Raw genomic sequence first — 25599 nt, forward strand, 5'->3', positions numbered from 1 at the left:
GAGTATGTACAGTGAATAAACCACATCAGGACCAGCAATCAGTAGACAGATCAATTTTACTTAGAGTGAGTGAAGACTTATAAAGCCTTGGGGACTTGAAGGTAAGGATATCCAGGCTGGGCAAAGGTCATTGGTTGGGAGCTTAGGGTACTGGAATGCCTCATTAGCATGGGCAAGCATTTCAGGAACCTCAAGTGCTGGCTGAACAGGTTTTATCAGGAGAAAGGAAATTGATCCTGTAATCAAACCAAGGCTACAGGACATTCCTACTCCCTCAGGGGGTTTGAATTACCCAGACAATGTCAGAGATGGAGAAGACCCATTATATGAAGGGAGTCTCCTGTATTGCACCTAGCCCAGAGGCTCTCCAGTCATGGGAGACTTTGACCTTAATTAGCAGTTTTTTCACAAATAATCAGTAGCTTCAAAGATTGTACAAACACATGAAGTAGATAAGAAAATGGATGAGAAAGTCAGCACAAGCATGGGAAATTCAGGAAGGAAATTTGTATTTGAAAAAGAAAACAAAACAAAGAGAAAAGTTGGAAATAGAGATATAAATTCAAATAAAAACTCCATGGAACACATTCCTATTCATTAGAACAAGCCCCTCCATCAACACCCCCCAAAAAATCCAGTGATAAAGGACAAAATTTTTAAAAATGTTATATTACATTTTAATATCAATAAAGACAAAATTAGCATGATCACAGCTTTCAAGGACACTGTGAAACAATCAAGTGACAGCTCACATGAATTTGTGGGGGTAACCAGGGTTTGGTGGGATTAAATTGTGATCTCAGCTCCTTGGATGGCTGAAGAAAGAAAATATCAATTTTGTGGTCATCCTAGACTACATAGTGAAAAAGCTTTCATACACACACACACACACACACACACACACACACACACGAATGTATGTGTACACATGTACATATGTATGAGAAAAATCCCAATCTACCTATTAAAATTAACATATCAGAATACTTGGCTGGAGAATTGGTTGAGAGGTTAAGAGCTCATACTGCTCTTGTAGAGATCCTGAGTTTGGTCCCCAGCACTCACATCAGGGAGGTCCCAGCACCCACATCAGGGAGGTCCCAGCACCCACATCAGGGAGGTCCCAGCACCCACATCAGGGAGGTCTCAGCACCCACATCAGGGAGCTCCTAGCACTCACATGAGGTAGATCACAACTTCCTATATTATCCTATATCCAGATCCAAGCAATCCAATACCTTTGGTCTCTACTTGTGCCTGTACCCATGTGCACATATCCCAACCCTTCTTATATAGTTACAGAGCCATAAAAAGAAATCTTTAAAAACTACTATCAGATCTCTCTAAAACAAAACCTTACAGCCATGGAAATAAGTGCTAAACAAAAAATTACTGCTTAAGAGCACACACTGCTTTTATAGCGGACCAGGGTTTGATTCTTGACACCCACACAGCGTGGCTTACAATGATGTGTAATTCTAGCTCCAGGGTATCTGACTATTTTGTCCTCCATGGGCACCTGCACACATAAACACATGTTTACACAACAGAAAGACACACAATACGTACATGTAATTAGAAATAAATCTTTAAAAATGTTTAAAATCTAAGAAAATATTCATCTTAAAGCCTGAAAATAGATAACATTCAACCCAAATTGCTATGCTCTGTAAAGTTATCCCTTAAATTTGACATAGGAATAGGGACACTTCAAGAACAAACTCAAGCAATGCATAACCACTAAGCCAGCCTTGCACAAGTTATTTAAGGGAATCATGAAATGAAAGTCAACTAAGGAAAGCAGTAAAAAATAATTTTTTGTGAGCAACAGATAAACAAAGGGGAACGAAGAAAGAATTCATCATGTCCAACACTATAAACCAGCAAAACCACTCATATAGATGAAGATAGAAAATACCAAATAATAATCCAATCAGTCAGAAAATACAAGAATCAGCAAAGCTCTCAATAAACCCTAAATTTGAATGGCCCTCTCTTCACTCTACAATTTAAGAACACAGACCAGATGATTATATTTAAAAGATGAGATCCAACTATCTTTTGTCCCTAAGAAATTTACCTCAATTGGCAAGACACAAGCTGAACATGAAAGGATAGAAGAGCATTTATGAAGCAAATAGATGTCCAAGCAAGCTTGAATAACATTTATAATCTGACAAAGTCACTACAAATCAGTGTAATCAGTAGTAAAGAAGACCACTGCATATTAACAAAGGACAGATCCATGAAGAAAATTAACAATTGAAATGCATATACATTGAATCTTAGAACCTCCAATGCTATATAAATAATAGTGAGCGTAAAAGAATAGGTAGGTCTTGATACAGCAATACCAGGCTATTTTGAAACTCCACTTTTATTAATAGTTTGGTTAGCTAGACTAAAAGTTAAGAAAGTTCAGAGTAAGTCTGTATCATAGATCAAATGGATTTAGCAGATATGTACAGGTTAATCCATCCAATAGCCAAGAAATACACTTCATTCCAGAAGCCCACAGAACTGTAACTAAAATAGATGATATCTTGGGCAAAATAAGGCAAATTGCTCCAAATACAAAACAATAGAAACAGTTCCTTGTGTGCCTACAAGAGTACAGCATGATAAAACTATGAATTTATAGCATGATACATGCAGAAAAAAACAGAAATGCATGGAAATTGAGCAATACACTCAGAAATGACCAGTGCCATTGAAGAAACTGGAGGAAAGCATGCATTTTTAGAATCAAATGGCAATGAAAACATAGCTGTCAGGACCTTTAGGGCGCCACAAGGGCAGTTCTTTATTTGTCACTATAAGTGCTTACATTAAACAGATCTTAAATACATACTTTAATGGTATACACCAAGGTCTTAGGTAAACCAAAACAGGACAAACAGAAAGGCAGGTAAGGAAAGGAAACAATGGAGTTTACTGCAGAAATGAATGAACTGGAGTGTAAAAAGTACTGGCTCCTTGAACATATAATATAGACTATTCCTTAACTAAAGTGAGAGGGAGATTAGACCCAAATTAGTCAAACTGTATGTAAAAGGGGGAGTGTTATGGCAACTGGTAATGAAATCCACAGATTCAGTAGTAAATATTTGGAAAATGTTGTCATGATCTACATAGCTTTAAGATTGATCTGACTGGATGGCATGAAATGAAGAAACGAGATAGACATACAGAGAAGCTGAGAGTATGTGAGCTGTGTGCTCTGATGGAGATACACCAGCAACCCAGAAACTCAGCAAGTTTATCAGATACAGCTGAGTGAGCAGTTGGGTTCGCTAGTCTAGGTAGGTAGGGCCTCTCAATAGAGGAGCCAGTCTCAAGGTTTGGTCATCCAGAGAGAGGAAGTTGTGGTTGATGTTTTCTGCACACATCTGTACATAAAACAGGGGAAGGCCTTGCAACTTCCCTGAGCCTGATCTAGGGAAGGCTTTGCCATTCCCATAAGTCTGAGGCCTGAGGCATTGTGGTCTTTGTCATGGTCATGCTCATGTCATGAATACTCCTTCATACAGGGATACTCCACAAAACTTGTACTCTAAAAACGGTAGAAACACCAAAAGAAAAGGATGAATTCGTATGCATATATGACCTCTTGTATTAGCGTCTTTTCCATTGCAGTGATGAAACACGATGACCAAGGAAACTTGAAAGAAAGAGTTTAACTGGACGTACAATTTCAGAGAGTTATAGTACACAATGGGAGAGTGAAGTCATGGCAGCAGGAACGTTTGGAGCCCACTTCTTCAACAATAAGTAGGAGGCAGAGGGTAAAATGAGGATGGGATGAGTCTTTTAAAACCTCAAACCCTGCCCCAGTGACACACATTCTCCAACAAAGCCACACCTCCCAACTAGGTAAAAGGTATAAAAACAGGTGAGCCCATGAAGGTCATTTTTGTTAAACCACCACACCAACAAAATTAAATCAAACACACACACACACACACACACACACACACACACACACGGCCTATAACAGGCAACCAGTGTGCTGTCATAATAAAGAAAGAAAGGTACAGACTGCCCAGAATCGGTACAAAATTGCATCAAACCTTTAAAGAGGGGCTAACACCTATGCTCTTTATAAAATTCTATAAAATTTTATATTCTCTAGACATTCTATAAAATACACAAGGACAGGACACCACAAAACTCGTTCTATGGAGTTAGTGTCACCTGAATACTAAATCCAGATAAGAATACAAAAACAGAAGAAAGCCACTGATCTTCCCCCGGTGAACATAGATGTAATAATTGACAAATAAAACTATTGCAGAGCTAATTCAAGAATACTCAAAGATCATACACCATAGCTGAGTTTGGTTTCATCTGAGGGATAAAAATATGATTTAACACATATGAAACTACAACTATAATATAGTATATAATAGACTCAGAGTGACAAATTACATGATCTTGTCAATAGATGTAGAAAGGCCTTTGAAAAAAGCCGATATCCTTTCATTTTTCATATGTATATATTTCATACATGTATAGCACATAACTTGCTTGCATCCTTTCCTTACTCTAGCCCTCTCTGAGTATTTTTTTTAAAATAAGTAATGGACAACTATACATAAAGCATGGTTTGTTGAAAGGTGTTTGGGTCTTTCAAAGCATAGGAGGGGACATATGATGCAGTGATTTGCTTCCATTCCTCCTTCCTGCCTCAAAGAATATCTGCAACTAAAGCTAACTACACACAACAAGTACCTACAAAAGAAAAAGAGAGAGAAAAAAACTTTAGATAACAGTTTTACCGTTTCAAAGATAGAGGACCTAATGCCGAGTAGCATGATGGGTGACCAGGCCAGATGTGAGAACAGAGACACCATATAGTGAGGTAGAAAACTAGAGTGGGGTGGGGCTGGGGGAAGATAGAATCAGTCTTCAACAGTGCTTTCAGATAACTTACCAGATTCACAAGAACTCTGCTATAAGGCCCTTCCTATCGATGCATTGATTACTTCCCCTTTTGTGTGACCTCATCCCAACCCTCCACCTAAGGATCTAGATAGCACAGAATCCTAGCCTGCTTCAAGCTTCTTAGCTGTGAACAAACTGCCATTTCCCTCCTTATACTGTCTTGAACATTTACCCACTGTGGACTCCTAAAGTCCTATTGTCTTACGGTCATAATTAAATAAAACTCATATGATGCCGATAGGAAACTCACTGTTTTCTACAATTAACACAAAACAGAAAGAAACAATATATTTTACCATGAATGAGCATTGTTGCAGCCCAGAAATAAGGAAACAAGCTACAGAGCAAGGAAGTGATTTATTGGTACAGGTAGAATTGATTTGGTTTCCTTACTTTCAGCTTGTGCTCTTTAAAGCCTCCCACAGTCCTTTGCATGCAGTCTGATGCTCCCCCATTTTGTTTCCTAAAGGATTCATAATACACTGCTTAGAGAAATGACCAATCCTCTTGGCATGTAGGCTCAATTGTGCTGAATAAGACAGCTCCCCCCTTACCCCCCCCATTGGCCAACACATCATCACCCAGTTAATCCAGGTTTGATGAATTCTTGGTTTTGATAACTTCAGCAAGAGAGAAGGACATGGTTTGTAGTGCTCTGTGTTCATCCAGCTCTTTGGCATACCTCATAAAGTAGGCCGAGAACAGAAGAAAGATACTGCAATGACCAAGAGGGTGAGCACATCCTTGGCCCTTGCAACTTGAACTGCAGTGGTTACATGAGTGTATTCTTTTAAAGTTTTTCCTATTTTAAGGTGATTGTATTTTAAGTGGTACTTTTTAATGACTTACCAGGTGGTTCCAGGCTTAGCCTAGATTCCCAGAAAACATATCCCCAGGCAAAATTTAAATGGCACTTCTGTATTAAGTTGTGCAGCAGCAATGAAAACAGAAAAGGGAGAGAAATGGATTGAGACCTGGAAAGGGAGAACAGGAAGGTTTGCCAGCACACAGGCCAAATTGAGCCTGAAGAATTGAGAGGTATGGCTCATAGGATTGGCTTTGAGAGACTGAGCCACACTTTTTAAGAGGCAATAAGAAGTGTATATACCTTGATCCCTTCTTTCTGTTAGCCGAAGGTCCATCCGAGGACCATTGACTTGCTGGATTTTGAGTAGGCCCATTTGGAGCAGGAAGTGTTTTATTCTCTCGTCATTAGTTGCAGACATGGATAAGATATGAAACTGACAGACTGCTCGCATCTAAAGTTGATCAGAGCTATCAGAGAATTAGGTGCTAGAGTAACAGTTAGTAATTAATAAGGCTGAGAACTCCAGAAAGAGATGGAAGCAGAGATCTAAGGTGGGCCACAGCATTACTGCTGCTTTTCTGCCAGTTGTTGAGCACTTAAACCAGTAGGGAGGGAGACAGGCCCTGCAATTCGGATCATTATCTATTTCATAGTGATGATGCCCAGCAGGATATGTCACTAAAGTTGGTGCAGGCAAACCGGAGACTGACTAGTCATAAACGTGTGTCAGGATGAAGCTGCCACCTTGCAGACAGTTCTAGTGCTCACTATCAGGACACAGAATACAAAGCACTTATGAATAGACTTTTCCAGAAAATAATTAGGGAGCTATATTTATCTCTGAACCTTCCAGGTAATGCAGTCACATCCACAGTTCTAAAAATAAAACTGCTGATTTTCAGAAAAGCAAAGATATTTAAAATTAATGCACAAGAAACATAACAGCTTGAGAACAAAAGTCTAGATTTAGATATTTACCTACATAAATCTTAGGAACAGGGAAAAAAAAAAAAGCAAAATATAGGGGGAAAAACCCGAGTCAATATTGGAAAGTAGTCATATATTACAAAGCACTCATTACATCCTGGACGCCGGTACTAAAGAAATGAGAAACAGACTTGATCTGTGAGTCTCCCTATTCGACTATAGTGGGATGGTGTAACTATAGAAAAACAGGCAACCGGTATCCACAGGAAAGTAGACACTCCTTGGGTGTACAATAGTGACACACGGGGTGGGGCAAGCACCAGTGGGTATACTCTAGTGATATACAGGTGGGATGTGCACCAGCGAGTGAACAGTGGAGATATAAAATCAGAGTGTGTACCATCCGGTGCTTGTTTTCTACCAATATTCCAGCAGTTTTCTAATGACCACTAAACGATGGAATCCTGCCTGTCACAAGGAAAACAAAGATCTTTACCTTAAAATAAGGGTGGATGTTTCTGGTCTGCACCAGAAAAGGCACATTATTTCTCATCTTTGTAATCTATGTTAGAGTCTCTTAAGTGTGGCTTGGATTGCAGTTTACCGACAAGATTTCTCTTTAAGGTTCATTATGAATGCCTTTATGTGAGCAAGAAGGATTCAGCACTCACATGGTTGTACCGGAGAGGCACAGCTTAAGGAGACTGCCTTTCATAGTCATATTTGATAAATAGATAATCTTGCAGCCATGCAAGGGGGCTGGAAGATGGGTCAGGCGGGAAAGCCCGCGGGTGGGGGTAGGGGCGGGGTGGGGGGGGGAGGCGGGGATCCCCACGTCGCTGTTGGTTCCTAGCTCAGTGACGGTAGAGTGGAGCAGTTCCTACTCAGGTTAGGCTAGAGGAGCAGCGCCATGTGCTCCGGGCTCCAGGCCCTGCTGCTGCCAATCTGGCTTTCCTGGACCCTGGGGACCCGAGGATCTGAGCCCAGCAGGTGAGAATGGGGCTACCTCAGAGCTCTGCAGCTTGGATCCGGACCAGGCAGAGCGCCAAGGCTCCGTGCGGTGCCCACTAGCTCTCCCGCTGAGCAGGGCGGGGCTGAAGGTGGAGGGTGGGATAGGGGGAGGGATGTGGAGCACTTCCTATGTCTCCGGTGCCCGTGGCTTGCACTCCAGGCCCCATTCTTCCCCCGGCCGTGGCAAGCTCTGAGGACTTGGCTCCGTGGCCCATCCCCACCCTGCAAGGCGCCACGCAGTCGTGGCCCTCGCCCGCAGTGTCCAGCGCGGACCTGCGGCCGCACGCAAGCCCCTCCCCGGGAGTCCGGCGGCCGATGCCGCGGCTGGGGAGGGCGCCGGAGCCCCGGAGCGACCGCGGACCCATAGGGGGCGGGTGCTGTTCTTGTCCGGCTCCGCCCCCGCCTCCGCCCGCCCAGCGCTCCCGCGCCAGGGCTCCTCCCTCCCGGCCCGCTCCTCCCCCCTGCTCTCCTCCCCCTCCCCCTCCGCCTCCTCCGCTCCGGGCCAGCGCGGCGGCGGTGGCGGCAGCAGCAGCAGCAGCCCCGGCTGCGGGTCGCGACGGCGGCGGGGCGCCCCCTCCCCCGTGCCGGGGCGCGGCGAAGGGATGTGGGGCTTTGCGGGAGGAAGGCTTTTCGGCATCTTCTCGGCCCCGGTGCTGGTGGCGGTGGTTTGCTGCGCCCAGAGGTAGGGTCGCTGGTGGGTTGACGGGAAGCGGGCCGGGCGCGGGCTGGCGCGCTGTGTGCGCGCCGGGCGCTGGCGGGTGAGTCGCTGCCTGACCCTGTTCTCTGTGCCATGTGCCCCTCCTTCAGCGTAAACGACCCCGGGAACATGTCCTTTGTGAAGGAGACGGTCGACAAGCTGTTGAAAGGCTACGACATTCGCCTGAGACCCGACTTCGGGGGTAAGTGGGATGCGCGCGACCGCTGCGGGAAGCGCGATCCACTGTGTTGGCGGTCTGGGTGGAGAGGGAGGCGGGGGCGGCCTCCGCGGAGCTGCAGCGGGGTGGGGTGGGTGGTCCTTTGCGAACCCCCCCATCCTCAGAGCCACCCGTACCCCCTGCTGGAGCCTGGCTGATCACGGTGTGCTGCGCTTCCCGCAGGTCCCCCAGTCTGCGTGGGGATGAACATCGACATCGCCAGCATCGACATGGTTTCTGAAGTCAACATGGTGAGTGCCTGCGCTTCCCCAAGCTGTCCCAGGCCCTACCCGGCCGCATGGGCCCATACACATCTCCTGTGTTCGGCTGGAGGCCCGAACCGGCCTGAGCTTCCTGGCCCGCAGGGGAAGCCGCGCGCTCTGGCGCTGGGCTCCAGCCCGCCCCGTTCCCTGCACGCTCGTGGGCGCTGGGCCTGTCGCGGGGTCCTAGACTGGCCCAGAGTCCAGGTCCTCAGCGCCACCCGATGCACACAGGCATTTCAGTAGGGCTGTCACCTGGTCTCGAGGCTTCCAGAGCGCCTTCTCCCCTCCCTTAGCAACAGGCGCTGAGCGCTGTGAAGAGAGACTGGGTGTGGGGGCGGTTTGCATCCCCAGGTGAAAGGTACTTAGGATTTCCTTTGTTGTCATTTGGAAAGACCTGCGGATTGCAGGAGAGAAGAGCAAGTGGCTATAGTCTGTGTCTAGAGGCTCCTCTGGTGGGTTTCCCAGCCTCAGCCTCTGTTCTGAGGCCCGGCTTCCTCCGCCGGGCGCTGTCCTAGGTGCTGACGGATCCTTGCCCCAAGCTCTGAGGGAGGCCTTGCCAGGGCTCTGGAAGGTTTGACATTCCAGTGTCAGGGTTTATGCATGTGCTGACAAGAGTCAATATTCTGACATGTGGAAAGAAGAGGTCAGTAGCTCTAGATGCGAAGACGGTGCTTCCCCCTCTCCCCTTAATGCGCCAGAAAATAAGTAGCTAAGTGATACCTTGACTTTAGGAAACAGGTTTGATTTTTCTGTTAAGTAGCACTGTAGAAATTCTAAAAATGGGTGTTTGGAGACAATATTTTTCTGGAGCAATCATTTGGCAACTTTTCTTTTGAACAAACAATGTTGTGAATATGAGTTGGTATGCTTTTCTTATTAACATGGTGTACATTGGAATCACATGGGCAAACTCGCTTTCAACTCATACTCTCTAGTGCCTCAGTCCAAGGAGTTCTGACAGAGTTGAGCTACAGTGGAGTCCTGGGGTATTCACACTTAAGGATAGTAGTTCAACTTATTTTAAAGCAGGTGTTTTGTGCACGATACTTTGAGAAACTTTACAGTAAATGATAGAGCTATAATATGTACAAATAGATGAGAACAAATTTCTTTAAACATTAGAAGATTTATGTTTATATAAATGTTATTTAGGAGGTTATAGAAAAATATATTCCATCAAACTTATTTTCATAATTTTCTAAAAAAAAAATTAATTAGAACATGAGAAGCTGGACTTCTCAGTCAGGAATATAGCACACACATACCTAACATTTACCAAGTCCTGAGTTTGATAAACAGTACTGGTCTCCAGCACCTTCAAAAAAAAAAAAAAAAAAAAAGAAGCAACAGTGTTTTTTGTTTGGTTGTTTGTTCTTGTTTTCAAACTGTTCTTTTCCTCCAAAGTATAGCACTCAGGACGTCTGTGTATCCAGGTAGTGCGACATGAAACACAGAAGCTCGCAGGAGGGACATGACTTTAGTGTACACTGAAAATAAACGTTATGCACATTGAACTTATTTGTAGTTTTAAAATATACTTTTGTTCAAAAGGTGTGTTTTATGATCTGGTGGGAACAACTTCACTTATTCCTGATTCACTGTCTGAACAATTTCAGCGGGGAATTTCAAGATCTCTTGAGAAAACTAATCACATGGATATTTAGTGCGTCTCTGTGTCAAACGTCCCTGTATGTCAAATGGAAGCAAGTGTATTGAATGGTGCTTTAGGAACAATGCGGGGAAAGTGGTAGTGTAGACCATGGCATATTTCATGATTTCATTGTCCAGCTGCTGTGATTTTATGCTAACAGTTGATACATGCAAAAATATCACTTATTTGTCTTCATAGTCCATGAGTGGAGGTGTTCTGCCTTTAGACTTATTGATAGATGAGCTGAAGATACAAGTTTCAATATAGAACAGCATTAAAGTGTATAATAATTACTGTACACAGCATAGCCACAATGTGTTCTTTTATGTCTTCTCTTTTTTTTGCTTTCTCATGGGAGTACTTTTTCTGGCTTTGGAGACGTAACTTTACTTTGAATACAAACTAGAGCTTAGTAGCATTGGAGGCCAAAGGCTTTTGAACAGACATTATTGACAGCCATGTAAAGTGTCGTCTTCTCCACAGAAGCAGATTAGGAAACACTGTACTGTAGAACACACATTTACATAAGAGTTATGGCACATGACCCATTATCAGAAAACTCAAATGTAGTTATTATTTTAGCAGTCACCCTTGGCACGAAGCAGCAGAGGATACGTAAATTTAAGGCTTTAGCCTTCATGCAGCCATTTTTTTTTTTTTTTTTTTTTTTTTTTTTTTTGTTTTGTTTTGTTTTGAAGAAATTTATTCAGTTAAGAGCTTGCTTGACTGTGGCACAAAACTGAATACTGTAAATTACGAGTAAAGAAACAATCACCAAATAATGTGTGGTCTTGTTTTAAAAGTGTTATAACTATTGGAAGTAACAATGGCACTCAAAAACTAGGACATGGTAAGCACCACTAGAGTAGATGACTGACATAGAGGGTAAAGAGAGGAAGGGAGGGAAGGTGGGAGGAAGAAAGAGTGTGGAGGGGAGGTGGGGAGAAAGAAGGTGGAGAGAAATGTTTTTGATGTGAAAACCTTCCTGCAAAGAAGTAGAATTCACTTGGATGGGCAGGGATACTGGCTGGTATCTGCAGTAGAGGATGTTCTGGGATGGGGAAGAAAATGGCAAAGTTACAAATGGCTGCATGAGCAGGATCAAAATTGTGCTTATAACCAGAGAAGTGCAACTTAAAAAAACAGAAGACACACAAGCTGCCTAGGCCCTTCTACATCATGCCTGAGATGTCACAAGGTAATTTGTGGAAGATAGGTGTCCATAAGCTGACAAGATTTGAGATGTGGTTTAAAGGGAATATTTTTGGTAACAATTTAAATTTAAACAGAAGGGCAAAATGGTGAAGAATAAGGATGGCAGAATTAAAAATCTTGTGATAAATGATCATGAAAAGTCATATATTTGTTGTAAATATTCCTGAAGTTCTCACTATATGCACATATACACACACGTATCTAGACAGAAACACACATACACACATATATACATATACACACTTAAACAGTCCTATGTATGCACACACATATATGTATGAGCACGCGCGCGCGCGTGCACACACACACAGACACACACACACACACATGCACACACACGTACACACAAGCATTTGTTTGCAGTGCTGGGAATTAGATTCAGGGTTGTGTTCCTGCCAGATAAGCGTCATAACACTGAACTGCCTGAGAAGTTTTATAGACATAGTTCTGAAAAACATTCGTTTCATGAAATAAAAAAGTTTGCATGTACTCTGAATTAGATTATATGGAATAACATATATTGCCATGTTGGAGAGATGAAAATGTGTTTGTTTAAGAGTTTTGGGGACCATTGCTGCACAGTGGCAATACTGTGCTTTGCTCTGTAAGCAAGTGTAAAGTGCTGTCAGTACCTGCTGGACGATTTGTAGATGATGCCCCCAAAGAGCCTCTGATCTCAGACAATTATACAAATTATGTGTGTGGATGTGTTATCTGATTGCTCTTTTTTGGTGTTTTGTGCAAGTAGTTAGGAGTGGATTTGGTTACTTTAATACATAGAATTTGGTTTTTGCCATAACTTTGTATATGGTCACTGGAGAGACACTATTTTTTATTTATTTATATATAATTGCCTTCCAGTTTTTCTTTTCTAGATCCATGACAGTGATCAGACAATATCATTTTCTTTGATATAGCTTGTTTTGTTTCTCTTATGCCTGCTTTAAAATTTCAAGTTTAAATCCTTAAACTTAGACACTGTAATCAGTTATAGAGATTTAGCATATGGATTTCTGAGAGATTGCATATGTCTGAGAATACTGTGTACTGAAAATTATCATGTTTGTGTTATGGTTTTGGTGCTTACCAGCGGTCTTTGTGTAAGAAGCATGTAGACTAGATAAGTAGACAGATGAATAAATGCTAGAAACATAGGAAGTGTAAGGAACTGCTAAAAATAAAATGTACATAGAGTATTTTAAATGAGACTTTTATTAAAATGGGCATTAATTTGTTAGTTTATAGTGTAAACTACACTTCTTTCTTTTTCACTCTGAAGTCCTGGGAACATAGGATTTGAGTTCTAGAAGTTTTATACTACTTCTACGATTTAACTAGAACTCTGCTATTCCTTTAAAGATAATTCAGTCCTAACGAAATGTAGATACAAGATCAAGTTTTCTTTTCTGGTTTCACACACCTCCATTGTCCCTTATTGCAGTTAGGCCACATCCATGAGTACTGTCTTAGTCTGGGACTCTATTTCTGTGGTAAAAAGCATGACCAAAGTCCACTTAAGGAGACAAGGATTTATTTTATCTTATAACTCCTAGGTCACACTTTATCCCTGAAAGAAGTCAGAAAAGGAACTGAAGGCAGGAACCTGGAGACAGGAGCTGATGCAAAAGACATGGAGGAACGCTCCCTATGGCTTGTTACCCATGGCTTTCTCTACCTTCTTAGAGAATTAGAACTACCTCCCTATGGTAATTTGGATCCTCTCTGATCAACCATTAACCAATAAAATGGACCACAGGCTTGTTGAAAAGCCAATCCCATGGAGACATTTTCTCGATTAAGATTTCTTCTTCCCAGTTCACCTTAGTTTTCCTCAGGTTGACAAAAATTAATTTTCTTGCATTAATGTGTCACATGATGCATTTCCCCTTCATAAGTCTACTTGTATATCTGTAGGTGTAAAAGCAGTATAGTGCAGAAGAACACAGTTTGAGCACATTTCAGGAAGCCGTTTGGAGCCTCTTAACAATTAAATAGAAGCATTGTTACTCATGTTACAAAGCAATGTAGGGTAGCAGAACTTTAGTGATGCAATGGTTAGCTTCAGGTACCTATACAAAACAACATAAGGGCATATGCTAATAATCACACGTGATGTTCACACATTCACACATGTTCATATACAAGTATTCAGACATTATGTTCACACATGCTTTTTCACAGATGCACAATACATGTTCCCTATACTATTAGTTCTTTTTTCTTGACTTCTTTTTTCCAGATAAGAGAAAAAAGAGCAGACCTATTCTGGCTAAGTAAGCTAGGATCAAGGGTTTGGGGAATTGTCTAACATCCTTTCTCTGACTTCAGAGTTGCATTGCTGTTGATGATTGCTGATTGAGCACCTACCTAGTACAATCTTGCACTCTGCTTGTTTGCAGGCAGGAGGCTAAATCCTAGAAGATTTTTAGGGTACTTAGAAATAATCTAGGCCTAGAAGCTATGGTTTAACTCCTAACTATGAACTCTGGTCTCAGGTGACTCACTGACCCCATGTCTCCAGTGTACAGATGGATGCCAACACTGGATCATGGAGGGCTATGCAAAGAAAACTGTAGTCAAAACACTTGTGCTATCCATATCAGAGCTGTCTGTCCCCTATTCCTCCACTACAGGCGTAGACCACATTCAGAGCTGTATAAGAATTGCTATGAGCAGTTCAAAGGTGGGGAATGTGCTACTGTTGTCAGTGCAGAAGAAAGCTGGGTATGACTCAGCCAGGGAAAGAATGTTTTGCTGACCCAGTTGGGGGTTGGAAAGCTGCTTACCAGGAAGACATTCTCGAGAATGTCCACAGAGTGTGTCCCTGTTTGATTCTAGGTTGCTGCCCATAGAGGTCTGGGTGCTCATTGAGAACAATACTTTCACTGCTGGTATGTTTCATGCCTAGTCATGAGATTACATCAATGCCAGGCACTTATAAGAAAGCATAAATGAACTGAGGAAATAGATTGCAGCAGCCCCTTACATAACCCCCTTTATGAAGAGAGGCTTGTGTTTAATATTAGCACGGATAGTATAGGGAGCCCTAGGCAAATGCTTTTTATCTTTCCCTCCAGGGAGCTTGTAAAGCTTGTATTGTTAGAGCTCCCTTAAAAAAGTGGATCTTCCCTTCATTCTCTTGTTTTGAATGGCTTCCTTCTTGAGCCTTCTCGGGGTTGCTTATGGTGCCTTGCGTGTAAATATTTAGTTTTAACTCATGCACGTTTAACGAACAATTATATCTGGAAGGAAACTCACTGAGATTCAGTTCGTCAAGAGTTATGACAAGTTTCTGTCTTCAGCCTCCAAAAACAAACCCTCTGCTCATGTTTTCTGAGATGACAGGAAATGAAAGCAGTTGGATAAGTAGCTGCTGGTGTCTGTACTCCCTGTCAAAGTTGGTGATTGTTTAAAGAAAGAGTAGCACAGATGTAAAGAGGGAGGGTAGTCCCTTCAAGTGAATGCAGGCAGGAGCTAAAAGAACATGGGTTTCAGGGTCGAGTGTATGTGATTCTGAGAAAAGAAAAACAAAGCTTAAGTCGTATTGTAGAATTTGTGGTCTTCCCGTGTCAAGCGACTTGGATCCAGTTCTTTACTGTAATCTGGTCAATGTGGCAGCATAGGTAACAGAGCCTCTTCCTTTTGTCACGCGGGTCTGTGTCTTACAATGTGCACCGATCACTGTATTTTGAGGTACCAGAAGCACATGGAACCAGTTGAAATTTTTTGAGGTACAAAAGAGTCGCATCACTGTGCAGTTTTACTATTTACCTACTTTACATTCTTAGAATATTACATCACGTTGCTTTTCCAGAGTGCCAATCAACCTGGCAAAGTAGTAAAAGTTCAGATAAGGAAGTGATTTCAGGGCAAACCTGCATGAATGTACTGAGCAGCAAGGCTGGGGCCAGTTCTTGCTTCAGTGGCCTTCCCAGCTCACCTTACTTGAGAGTGACACCCATGCTCTGTGTAGGGGCCAGCAGTATTGTCACCCTAAGCTAGGCCCTCTGCACCTACTTTCCTAAGATACCATATTCTTTCTGACATTTATCACAGTTGTAAACTTTATTTGGTTGTCTCACTTGTGCAGTTTTCCCCATTGATTCTCCATTAGACCATGCCCTATGAGGCAGGCCTGTGCCTTCAGTACTGTGAGTACAGTGAGCAGGACTTGCTTTTGACCTGCTACTTGAGAGGTGCCTGTTAATATTCTGTCTAAACTCCACCTCCACAGTTACCTGGTAACAGCCAGGTATGCTCCTCCCCACAGTTACCTAGCATCAGCCAGGTAGGCCCTGTCCACTATAAAGGGGGCTGCTTGCCCCCTCTTCTCTCTCTTAATCTCTTAATCTCTTACTCTCCTACTTTTACCCTCTTACTCTCTTGCCTCTCTGTCCCCTCCACCCCCTTTCTCTCTCTCCATGTGGTCATGGCCAGCATCTACTTCTCTGCTTCTCTCTCTCTCTCTCTCTCTCTCTCTCTCTCTCTCTCTCTCTCTCTCTCTGCCTCCACCACGACCCTCCTGGCTCCCCTCCCCATGCCCTCAATAAACTCTATTCTATATATACCGGTGTGACTGGTCCCTCACAGGAAGAGATGCCTCTACATGGGCCCGCTGAGACATCCCCTTCCCCATACCTCTCCACACACCCACAGAACATTATCTCTTTATCTCTTTATCTTTTTATAAACACTTCATTGGTGCCGAGACTAGATATTTACTTTAAAGAACAAAGGTATAAATGAAAGCAAACAGCTGAATGTACATACAAGTGCATGAATAGGTATCAACATTTTCAAGAAGATACTCTTATAACTTAAAACTTGAGCACCTGTGAAGAATCTTCAGACACATATGTATGCACTTTTGTTTTTTTTAACTTCAGGAGACATAATTCAGTCAGAGTGTATATAATTGTACTCCATATAATACCATAAGCTGCAAATAAAATCTTCTGTAGCTGCTACCTCTGTCACTAGGGAGCTCTTATGCTGATTTCAAAGCAGAAAGAAGAGTGAAAGCTTGTACTCGCCCCACAAAATTTAGCCTGTATCAGGGTTGGTGTGGGTAATTCTAAACCAATCACTGTGTTTTGACACAGAATTTTGTCTCTGCTTAGAAAGCACATGAGCCTTTCCAGGCAGTCGAGGAGCTGAAATTGTGCTTTTTATAGAGACTGCTTGGGCCACGCTTTCCTTTCTCTGTCCCTCCTAGCGATACTATCCAGAGATGAGGTAGCTTTCAGTTGCTTGCTGATTTTTAGGGCTGTGTACTTTAGGACCATTTACGTTAGCCATTAAGAGAATTATCTATCTGCAGAATTCAGAAGGACAAAGACAGGTCCAGTCTCTTGGAGATTTGTTGTAACGTCAATTTAAACCCCAGTGAAACTTTGCTCTCTGGAGCTGGGGTGAAGATTTGCCTTATTCGTTTCTCGAAGACTGTGTTGTGACATAGAATCAGTCCATCACTAACTGCTAGCTATTGCATGGTTTTGCATTTGACCAGGAAGCTTAAACACTACACAGAGACATTGTAAACAATTAAAGCTTCAGCCTGAGTGATTCTCACTTTCAGATAAATAAGAATAAAATTAAGATGCAAGTAAAACTACACCCATTTACAACCCTAATTTGTGCTTCTTTATTCATTTTGAAAGAGGATATAGATTCCATTGATTACATCATTACATACTTTTCTCCACCTACTTCTAACTCAAAATTAAATTTTAAAAGAAAATGGGATGCTGAAATGATTAACAAATACTTAAATTAACAAATAATTTCTACATAGTTGTCAAACACAATTATGCATATATGTGTATACACACACACACACACATGCTCCCACTGTCATTCTTGCTGTTAATACAAAATAAACACTTTTCCTGTTCTCAATCAGGAGCTATACATTTGCAAAGATTTTACATAATAGAATTTAATTTGATATCGATGATGGTTATGGGTGATATTTTCTGTACAGAATACTAAGTATTTTTTTTCCATAGGTCAATTAGAAACAAAACAAACCAAAACAGCATTTTGTTTCACAGTAACAGACTTTCCTGCCCAGGGGAAGGTTGTTAATTTTCAGCCTCTGTTTTTTTCTTCAGAGTGCTAGAGGAACAACTTGTATGGTGGCAAGGATGAATGTATTGAAAAGTAAAAAGGCTCGAAAGGCTTCTGGGCCAACCACACATTATTACTGTTGTAGTAGAGGTCCTGGGGATAGAATATAGGCCTCATTGCATAGAAGGCAAGTACTCTAAGCTGAGCTTCAGCCCTAGTCCAACAGACTCGTTCTGAGAACAAAATATAGCTCACTGTGACTGCTGGCTCTGCCTGCTTTCTGGAGAGAATAGAGCCCCGGAGATAACATTACTGGGGCTGAATGGGGGCAGGGAGGCGGACTTCAATGCTGCATCCCATAGGAAAGCCCCCTTCGATGACTGAACATTTTAAATTTCATACCCAGACTTTCTGACATTTATGTTTTCCCAAGGAGCTTATGTAGTACACGCTCTTGTTTGCAAGTCTCCTCAATGTGCAGGTGTGTAGGAGCTTAGTACCCAATGCAATAGAGTTGAAATGTGACACTATTGCATTGGGTACTAATTTACATTAAGTAGTGATCAATATAAATGCCATGGTCCTGGATTTCTGACTAAAAGGTGAGTTTGACCCCTTCTGCCCTTTGTGGAATGACATAGCAAGAAGACTTTTGCAGGTGTCTTGACCTTCAACTTCTTAGCCTCCTCCAATGGTTGGAAACAGATTAATTTTCTTTATAACTTACCAAGGCTCAGATGTTCTTTTATAGACAAAGACTCCATATTATAATTTATGTTATCTTTGTATAAAATAAGATTCTATCTTAATAAAACTTTCTAGCAATATTAAACATCTCCCTGAGAGAGCAATTTAAAACAGAACAAAACAAAAGCCTGTCCCCACAAGGTGACCATTTTGGTGTAGTACTGCATGTTGCATATACATGTTCATGAAGTCAGTGGTAGTAGCTCAGAGGACAGATAAACTTCTAGACTTTTCCACAAGCTATAGTACTGCCATAGGAGGAGAATATTGCTTGATTTAGCTAAAAAAGTCCCTTGGGGAGACATGTGTATGGCTCAGGAGTTTCTAAAACCTGGTGTGAGTGGGTGAGTAAATCAAAGTAGATCCAGAAATGTGGTGAGTCAAACATTTCAACTGTAATCATTTTTGGTTTTTGCTATTTAGAAACACAGAAAGCAGGCTTAAGACTGGAGCCTGTGGAGTGGCCTTACTGGGTAGAAGCACTTGTTCTGTAAACCTGAGGATCTGTATGTCCCCAGCACCCAAGCTAACATACTTGTAATCCACTGCCCAGGCCTGTTACCTGATAGTGAAGATTGGAGACAGGTGGATCCTGAGAGATCACTGGCAATCAACCTAGTTGAAACAAAGCTTTCAGGTCACTGAGAGGCCCTGTCTCAGGGTAACATGACCAGTAGCAGAGATACCTACGTAATGACATTCTCTGGCATCTGCATGTGAACACATATATTCTTGTTGTCACACTCATATGAAAGCAACACACACACACATACACACACCAAACCCCACTGCACATACTCACACACACACACTCACAGCAAAGGAGGTAGATTCCTGGTGGGAAAATGGCTCTATAAGTCAGAAACTGGCTGTGCAAACATAAGGTTGCATTCTCACCCTGGCTCTCATGTAAAAGCCAGAAATGCTTGTATATATCTGTAACTCCAGAGCTGGTGAGGGCATTAGCGAGAGAGGAGGGGCATTGGAGATGGGAACATCCCTGTCCATTGATCCCTGTCTCAGTGGACAGCTAGCCTAGCTAATTGATGAGCCCTGAGTTCCAGAAGAGGCTCTGTTTCAGAAGCTGAAGTTGAGAGAAGAAAGTCACTTTGTGTCACCCTCTGATCTTAACACATACGTGTGTATTTGCACAGAGGTAACATCCTTCCTCCATTTCTCCTTTCTCTCAGAACTCTTGTTTTGGAAAGAGAACACTCATCTGCCTATCTATCTATCTATCTATCTATCTATCTATCTATCTATCTATCCATCTATCTATTGTCTTCCCATCTGTTATCTATCCAGCATCTATCTTCCTGCCAATTATCTATCTATCCAACATTTATCTATCTTCCTATCGTTGTCTATTTTGTAGCATCTATCTGCCTATCTATGTTAATCTATCCAGCATCTATCTGTGCAACTAACTTGCATAAATTTATTTTGATTGATAACTGCATGTCCACACTTGAGAATTTACCTCATAAACTGAAAGTTTAATTGCATGGATAATTTTCACCACACCCTAAGAAAGTTCACCCATAGAGGCCATTGGAGGTATAATTTGCAAGAACATTTCTGCTGTGGAAAAAGTTAGCTGTCAGAACATGTAGGTCACAGAGTGTTTTGTGAGAATTTGGACACATCTTTCCTTTATGGCCTTTTATTACTTTCCTTATGTCAGTGAACAAATACCTGAGAAGAAGCAACTTAGGAGGAGAAGGGTTTATGCCAGTTTAGACTTAGCCATTTGTGATGGAGAGAGCTTGGAGGCAGGGCTGTGAGCCACATTGCCTTAGCAACCAGGAAACAGGAATCTGGCTTTGTTACACATCTTCAAGTGGACTGTGGTTGTGTCTCCTGTAGCCAAAACATCTTTCTGTTATTATTCTAAGATAGCTAAATTTGCAGGTTATCGAAATTGTCCATATTCAGAATTAAGAATCAACATATGTTTAATGTTTTGTTTTGAATATTTTGTGGCATTTTCTTAATTTCACAAATTTTTGCATGGAGTTTACAAATGTAAACTAAGGAGAAGACGGCATAGGCTTGCCCTTTATCAAATGTACTATTGTATTTAACCAAATGCAGAATGAAGAGACTGCATTTAAAGAAAATAGTTGAAAGGCAAAACCAGGAAGGATGTGTAAGGTTCTGGATCCCTTGCTGAAGGCATAGAATTAAGAGGTAGCATTTTAATATCATATCAACTGTAAAAAGCCAACTTTTTGCCTATGTTCTAATTTCTCTTGATGCCTCATCTCAGTACAAATTAATTTTACATATATAAAACCCAACCTTGTAAATTGTAGTGGTTAAGGATGAAGATGTTGGCTTCCCTGCAATATGTGCAAAGCATTAAGTAAAATTGTTGACTTTTGTAAGTTATTAAATTCTGCAAGAGAAGAAATGTAGATGCTTAAGTTCTTATGTAACTCAGACTCTACCTATTTCAGATTATGTAAATCAATTCATGGTGTGGCTCCCATTTGGAAGCTGCTATTGACTCCACTGAAATCATAACAAATTAAATATTTCAGTGTTAAGCCTTTCTTTGTTTTCTCATCATGTGCAAAGCCCTTGTGATAGTGGATTGTGATGTATGCTGGGAAGTTTTGCAGGTTCTCCATGTGACACTACAGCATCAGTCTGCAGTGGTAGCCCATGTGTGTGCTACGAAAGCTCTGCCTCAGTCTGCAAAAATCTCTCTTATTCTCTTGCTGCTCTTGCAAGAGGCAAACATCTTTTATTCTAAGTTTAATAGAATTAGCATAGATAGAGAATGAGCAGCTCTCTGAAAGCCTGAAAGCTTGGGTGGGTGCAGCTCACCGGCATTGCTTAGCTTACTGGAATAAAGGGGGAAGGGCCAGTTAAAGTAGTGTATGTCCTGCATGGTTTCTCTGCGGCTGATCAGGATGACAGTTACCTTTTAATAAGAGATAAACAATGATGATCTTACATTTTTTTCCACCCTTCTTCATTTCAGAATGACTGAAAAGGGTTCTCTTTTCTTTCCTCACATCCCCAGAAGAGAAATTCTCCAAAGGCTGACAGGAAACCAAGCCTCTATTAACTGACATCTAATTTCCTGTTATATACCCACCTTTGCTGCAATCCAGACTTGATTATGCAATAATGTGCAGCTAGAAGACTGGGAACTTGCCATCCTATAGTGCTTATAATAACCCTGGTCACTTAGCCAGCGGGAGGGCCTTGCAGTCTGTCTCACATGTTAGAGAACTGTTTCTTGTGTGAATTATCGCAATAGTGGGAGTGTTTCTAGGGCACAGCACTTTTATGGAGATTTTTCTTTTGTTGCTGTTTTCATTATAACCAAAATTCAAAACCAATAACGAACACAATAATAGCCTAAAATAGTAAGCATAGTAATAGAGTTTCATCAGCCTGACAAGAGAGCCCGTTGGGACAGTTGAGAAGTGGAGTGTACAGGATGGTTTTGTAAATATGTGGGAGAGTCACTAGTGTTCATCCTTCAGACTGAAGCTTTAGTAAGAATCTCCAAACTGGGCTTTATGCACAGAGTTGAAGAATTCCAGGCTTACCAAAGGACCTTTGATTTTTTTTATATTTTATTTTATTATTATTTTATTTTTTTAGCCATCAGAGCTAGCTGGAAAAAGTCAAAGCAGTGAACTTTCCTGTTTTAACTTTCAAAGTAGGTAATGCCACCTAGTGATGCCGCTTTGGATGACTGATTTTAATTCAGTTGTGCTGCTGAGTTGTGTCCTCTTGCTCTGACTTTTTTCCCTTCATTCCATAATACTTGGGTTTTCGAAGGTGGCTTGACTCATATGTAAGTGACTGAGCCATTGACACAAACAAAGGTAGCTTTCGATTGCCCATGTTTTGTAGCCTATGGACAGTAAAGTACCCCTGTGTAAGCTTTTCCCATATGACTTCAGCGGTACAATACTGCTGAGATATCATCATGACCAAGAACTGTTATTGAAGGGACTCAGGAAGAGTGTGCTCACCTGAGCGCTCATTGATGAGTCAGTTCAGGATTCTTAGAGGAGCCGATCATGATCAGTTTATAACAGATGCACAGATGCAGGTCATGGTTACAACGACTGAGTGGAAAAAGCGGAAGAAGGTGGCAGTGCTGGGTTGGGTGAGTTGAACCATGTCAACCATTACTTATAGCATTCTGCTAAGCAACCTGGGCAAAAGTAGAGAGGGACATAAACTGAGCAGCTTTAAACAACAAATATTTGTTCCCACAGATAAGCAGTCTGCAGCATGGAGATATGAGGTCCAGGTGCTTTCAGATTCAGTGCCTGGTGAGGGTTTATCAATTCATAGATTGAGGGTGCTGGATTATCACAACATGGCAGAAGGACCAGAGTCCCTTAGACATGTCTTCAGAAGGCACTTACTCAGATAGATTTAGCAAGGGCCCAACACTCTTCAGGCTGAGGCAGGAGCACCATTAGTTCTAGGCCAGCCTGGACTATCTAGTTAGAACTTGTCTAAAAGAAAGCCGTGTGCTTGGAGCTGCCTTAATCTCAACCATGAGGAATGCCATTATGACCCAAACACCTTTAAAATATCTGACTGTCCAATACTGATATTTGAAGACCCTGGTATTCATCTACAAACTTGGGGAGGGAAGTGTTGTGTTTTATAAAAATAAAGAGAGAAGGAATATGTTGGGTGGATGTGCAGTCAGATGCGGGTGAAGGGGGTGCCTCTGCTGGCCCATGCTGAGAGGTGCCTCTGCTGGCCCATGCTGAGACATTTCTTCCCCTTGAGGGACCAGACACATGGTGATATAGTATAGAAAACAGTTTATTCAGGGCATGGGGAGGGGAGTTGAGAGGGTAGGAGAGACAGAGAAATGGGAGGTGGAGAGAGAGAGAGAGAGAGAGAGAGAGAGAGAGAGAGAGAGAGAGAGAGAGAGAGAGGCTGGCCATGAGCGTGGAGAGAGAGAGGGGGGGAGGGTAATGGGGCAAGAGGGGGAACAGGAGAGAGGACAGCTAGATAGAGCAAGAAGGCAAGAGAGAGAGGAGGGGGGCAAGCAGCCCCTTTTATAGTGAGTCAGGCACACCTGGCTGTTGCCAGTTAACTGTGGGGTGAAGCCTAGACAAAATTCGAATAGGAGGTTGTACATTCCTTCCACAGAAGACTCAGAAGGGCACAGAAATGACTTAAGGAGTTACAGATGAAGTAAACATTGAAAAAATATGGCAAAATTTTTGTAACACAAAGGATTGTTGTTTGTTTCATTACTTAGAATATTAGGATATATTGCCAGACTTAATTAGAAAATAGAATTACAGTTGTCTTTTAGTATCCATGGGGGATTCCTTCCAGGAACCCCGCAGCTTCCAGAATCTGGAGATGTTCAATTCCTTCTTACAGAATGCTCTATTACCTGCATGTGGCCTGTGCATGTCCTTCCATATACTTAAGCAATGCCCAGATTGCTGTATTTATTTGAATATAATCCAGGCTGACCTGGCCAAGAAATCCAAGTTCTCCTGAGGGCGGGAATTACATGTCTGTATTTCTGTGCAGATGATGCGCACATGTTTGTTACTCTGTATTGTTCAAGGGATAGTGGCAGGAAGAAAAATCTATGTATTTGGTTACAGGTGAGTTTTTTTCCCCGTGAGTATTTTTCTGTTCTTGGTCAGTGGAATGCACAAATGCAAACCACAGTTACAGAAGTTTATACACTAGTTTATACTATGCACCATAATTAAATTCTCCTTATTTCAGTTTTTTTAATTTATTTTTTTTTATGTTTTTGGTTTTTTATACTTGACAAAAAAGGAACCATGGGTGTGCTGTTGAAATGATGCTGTTGCTGTCCTCTGGACAGCTGCTTTAGGTACAAGCTCTTTAAGAGAGTGACAGCCCCAAAGGAGCCTGTGCTGTAAGGACTAGTGACATGCCCTAGTGCATGTTAGTTGGAGGAAAACAGGAAAGAGACTGGGTAGGTCAAAGGCCAGGCACAACTTCTCCCTTATCTTATCTAAGATGGAAATTTGCAGAGACAGTACTCACATGATCTATCTATCTATCTATCTATCTATCTATCTATCTATCTATCTATCTATCTGTCTATCTATTTATCTAACAGAGCACACAGAACACTACAATGAATTCCATGTTTTCCTGGTTTGTGGACAGAGTCCTGTTACAGTAGCTCACATTGGCTTCAAACTCTCTGTCCTCCTGCCCCAGTCTTCTGAGGTCTGAGATAAACCTTCACCTCATGTGAGGTTTTCTAGATGATTTTGCATTGTCTCACGTATAGGAACTTTTCCCCTTTAAGGTATGTATGCTGTGCTCTTTAAAAGGACTCACGTATTTAACATAGACAAAATACCTGTCCATCAGGACTTGAATACTTCCTACACCTGTAGTATGTTTATAAAATCATCTTTTATAATTTTCCAAAAAGAAAAGAGTTTTGTCTTACAATGAAAAAAGTTGAATATGTAGAAAAATATAATTACATGCATGAAAACTTTTTATGTTCATGCTATATATGTATCCAGGTTACCACCAACCATGTTTTAGTGCTATAGATTATTTGAGACTATTAAATATGTTTTAAGAGCTATATACTATTCTCTTGCACATCTGAATAATATTTTTTATTTACATACTTTTAAATTGTATATTTACATATTTATTTGCATTTCCCCTTCTTGATGTGTGTATGGGAGTCAGAGGATAATCTGTGAGAGTTGGTTTCTCCTTTCACTGTCTGAGTAATACGTATAAAACTTATGCCATCAGGCTTTGCAATAATTACCTCTACTCACTGAGCCATCCCAATGGCCTATGTATAAAATACTGTCCTGAGTAGTCATCTATGGTTGGATATATAGGTTGGGTGAATATACTTTTGTGTGAATTGTTGTATTGTGAATCATATCCTTTAAGTATATTTTATCCTATACAATTACTGAATCTAATCAGTTTGTAAGATTTTTGATGCATGTAACTAAAAAGCTCTTAAGCCAAGAGCTTCCCATTATTGTTTCTGTTGAATTGTGTAAGAATGTTTTATAA

General features: G+C 41.6%; 1 protein-coding gene across 3 annotated transcripts in view; it reads left to right on the plus strand.

Annotated features, from left to right (window-relative positions):
* Gabrb3 (gamma-aminobutyric acid type A receptor subunit beta3) overlaps positions 1-25599 on the plus strand; it is a 389323-nt gene that overhangs the window by 153844 nt on the left and 209880 nt on the right. The window contains exons 1-3 of one of the 3 annotated variants that reach the window (XM_034495984.2): positions 7575-7669; positions 8498-8589; positions 8788-8855. In XM_034495984.2, coding sequence (XP_034351875.1) covers positions 7590-7669; positions 8498-8589; positions 8788-8855 — 240 coding nt within the window. In that variant the 5' untranslated portion in view covers positions 7575-7589. Of the gene's footprint in view, positions 1-7574; positions 7670-8195; positions 8373-8497; positions 8590-8787; positions 8856-25599 lie in introns of those variants that run through there. The other 2 variants (XM_034495976.2, XM_034495967.3) reach the window with 2 other exon arrangements.

Source organism: Arvicanthis niloticus, chromosome 1 (genome assembly GCF_011762505.2).
Source record: "Arvicanthis niloticus isolate mArvNil1 chromosome 1, mArvNil1.pat.X, whole genome shotgun sequence".
Taxonomy (NCBI): domain Eukaryota; kingdom Metazoa; phylum Chordata; class Mammalia; order Rodentia; family Muridae; genus Arvicanthis; species Arvicanthis niloticus.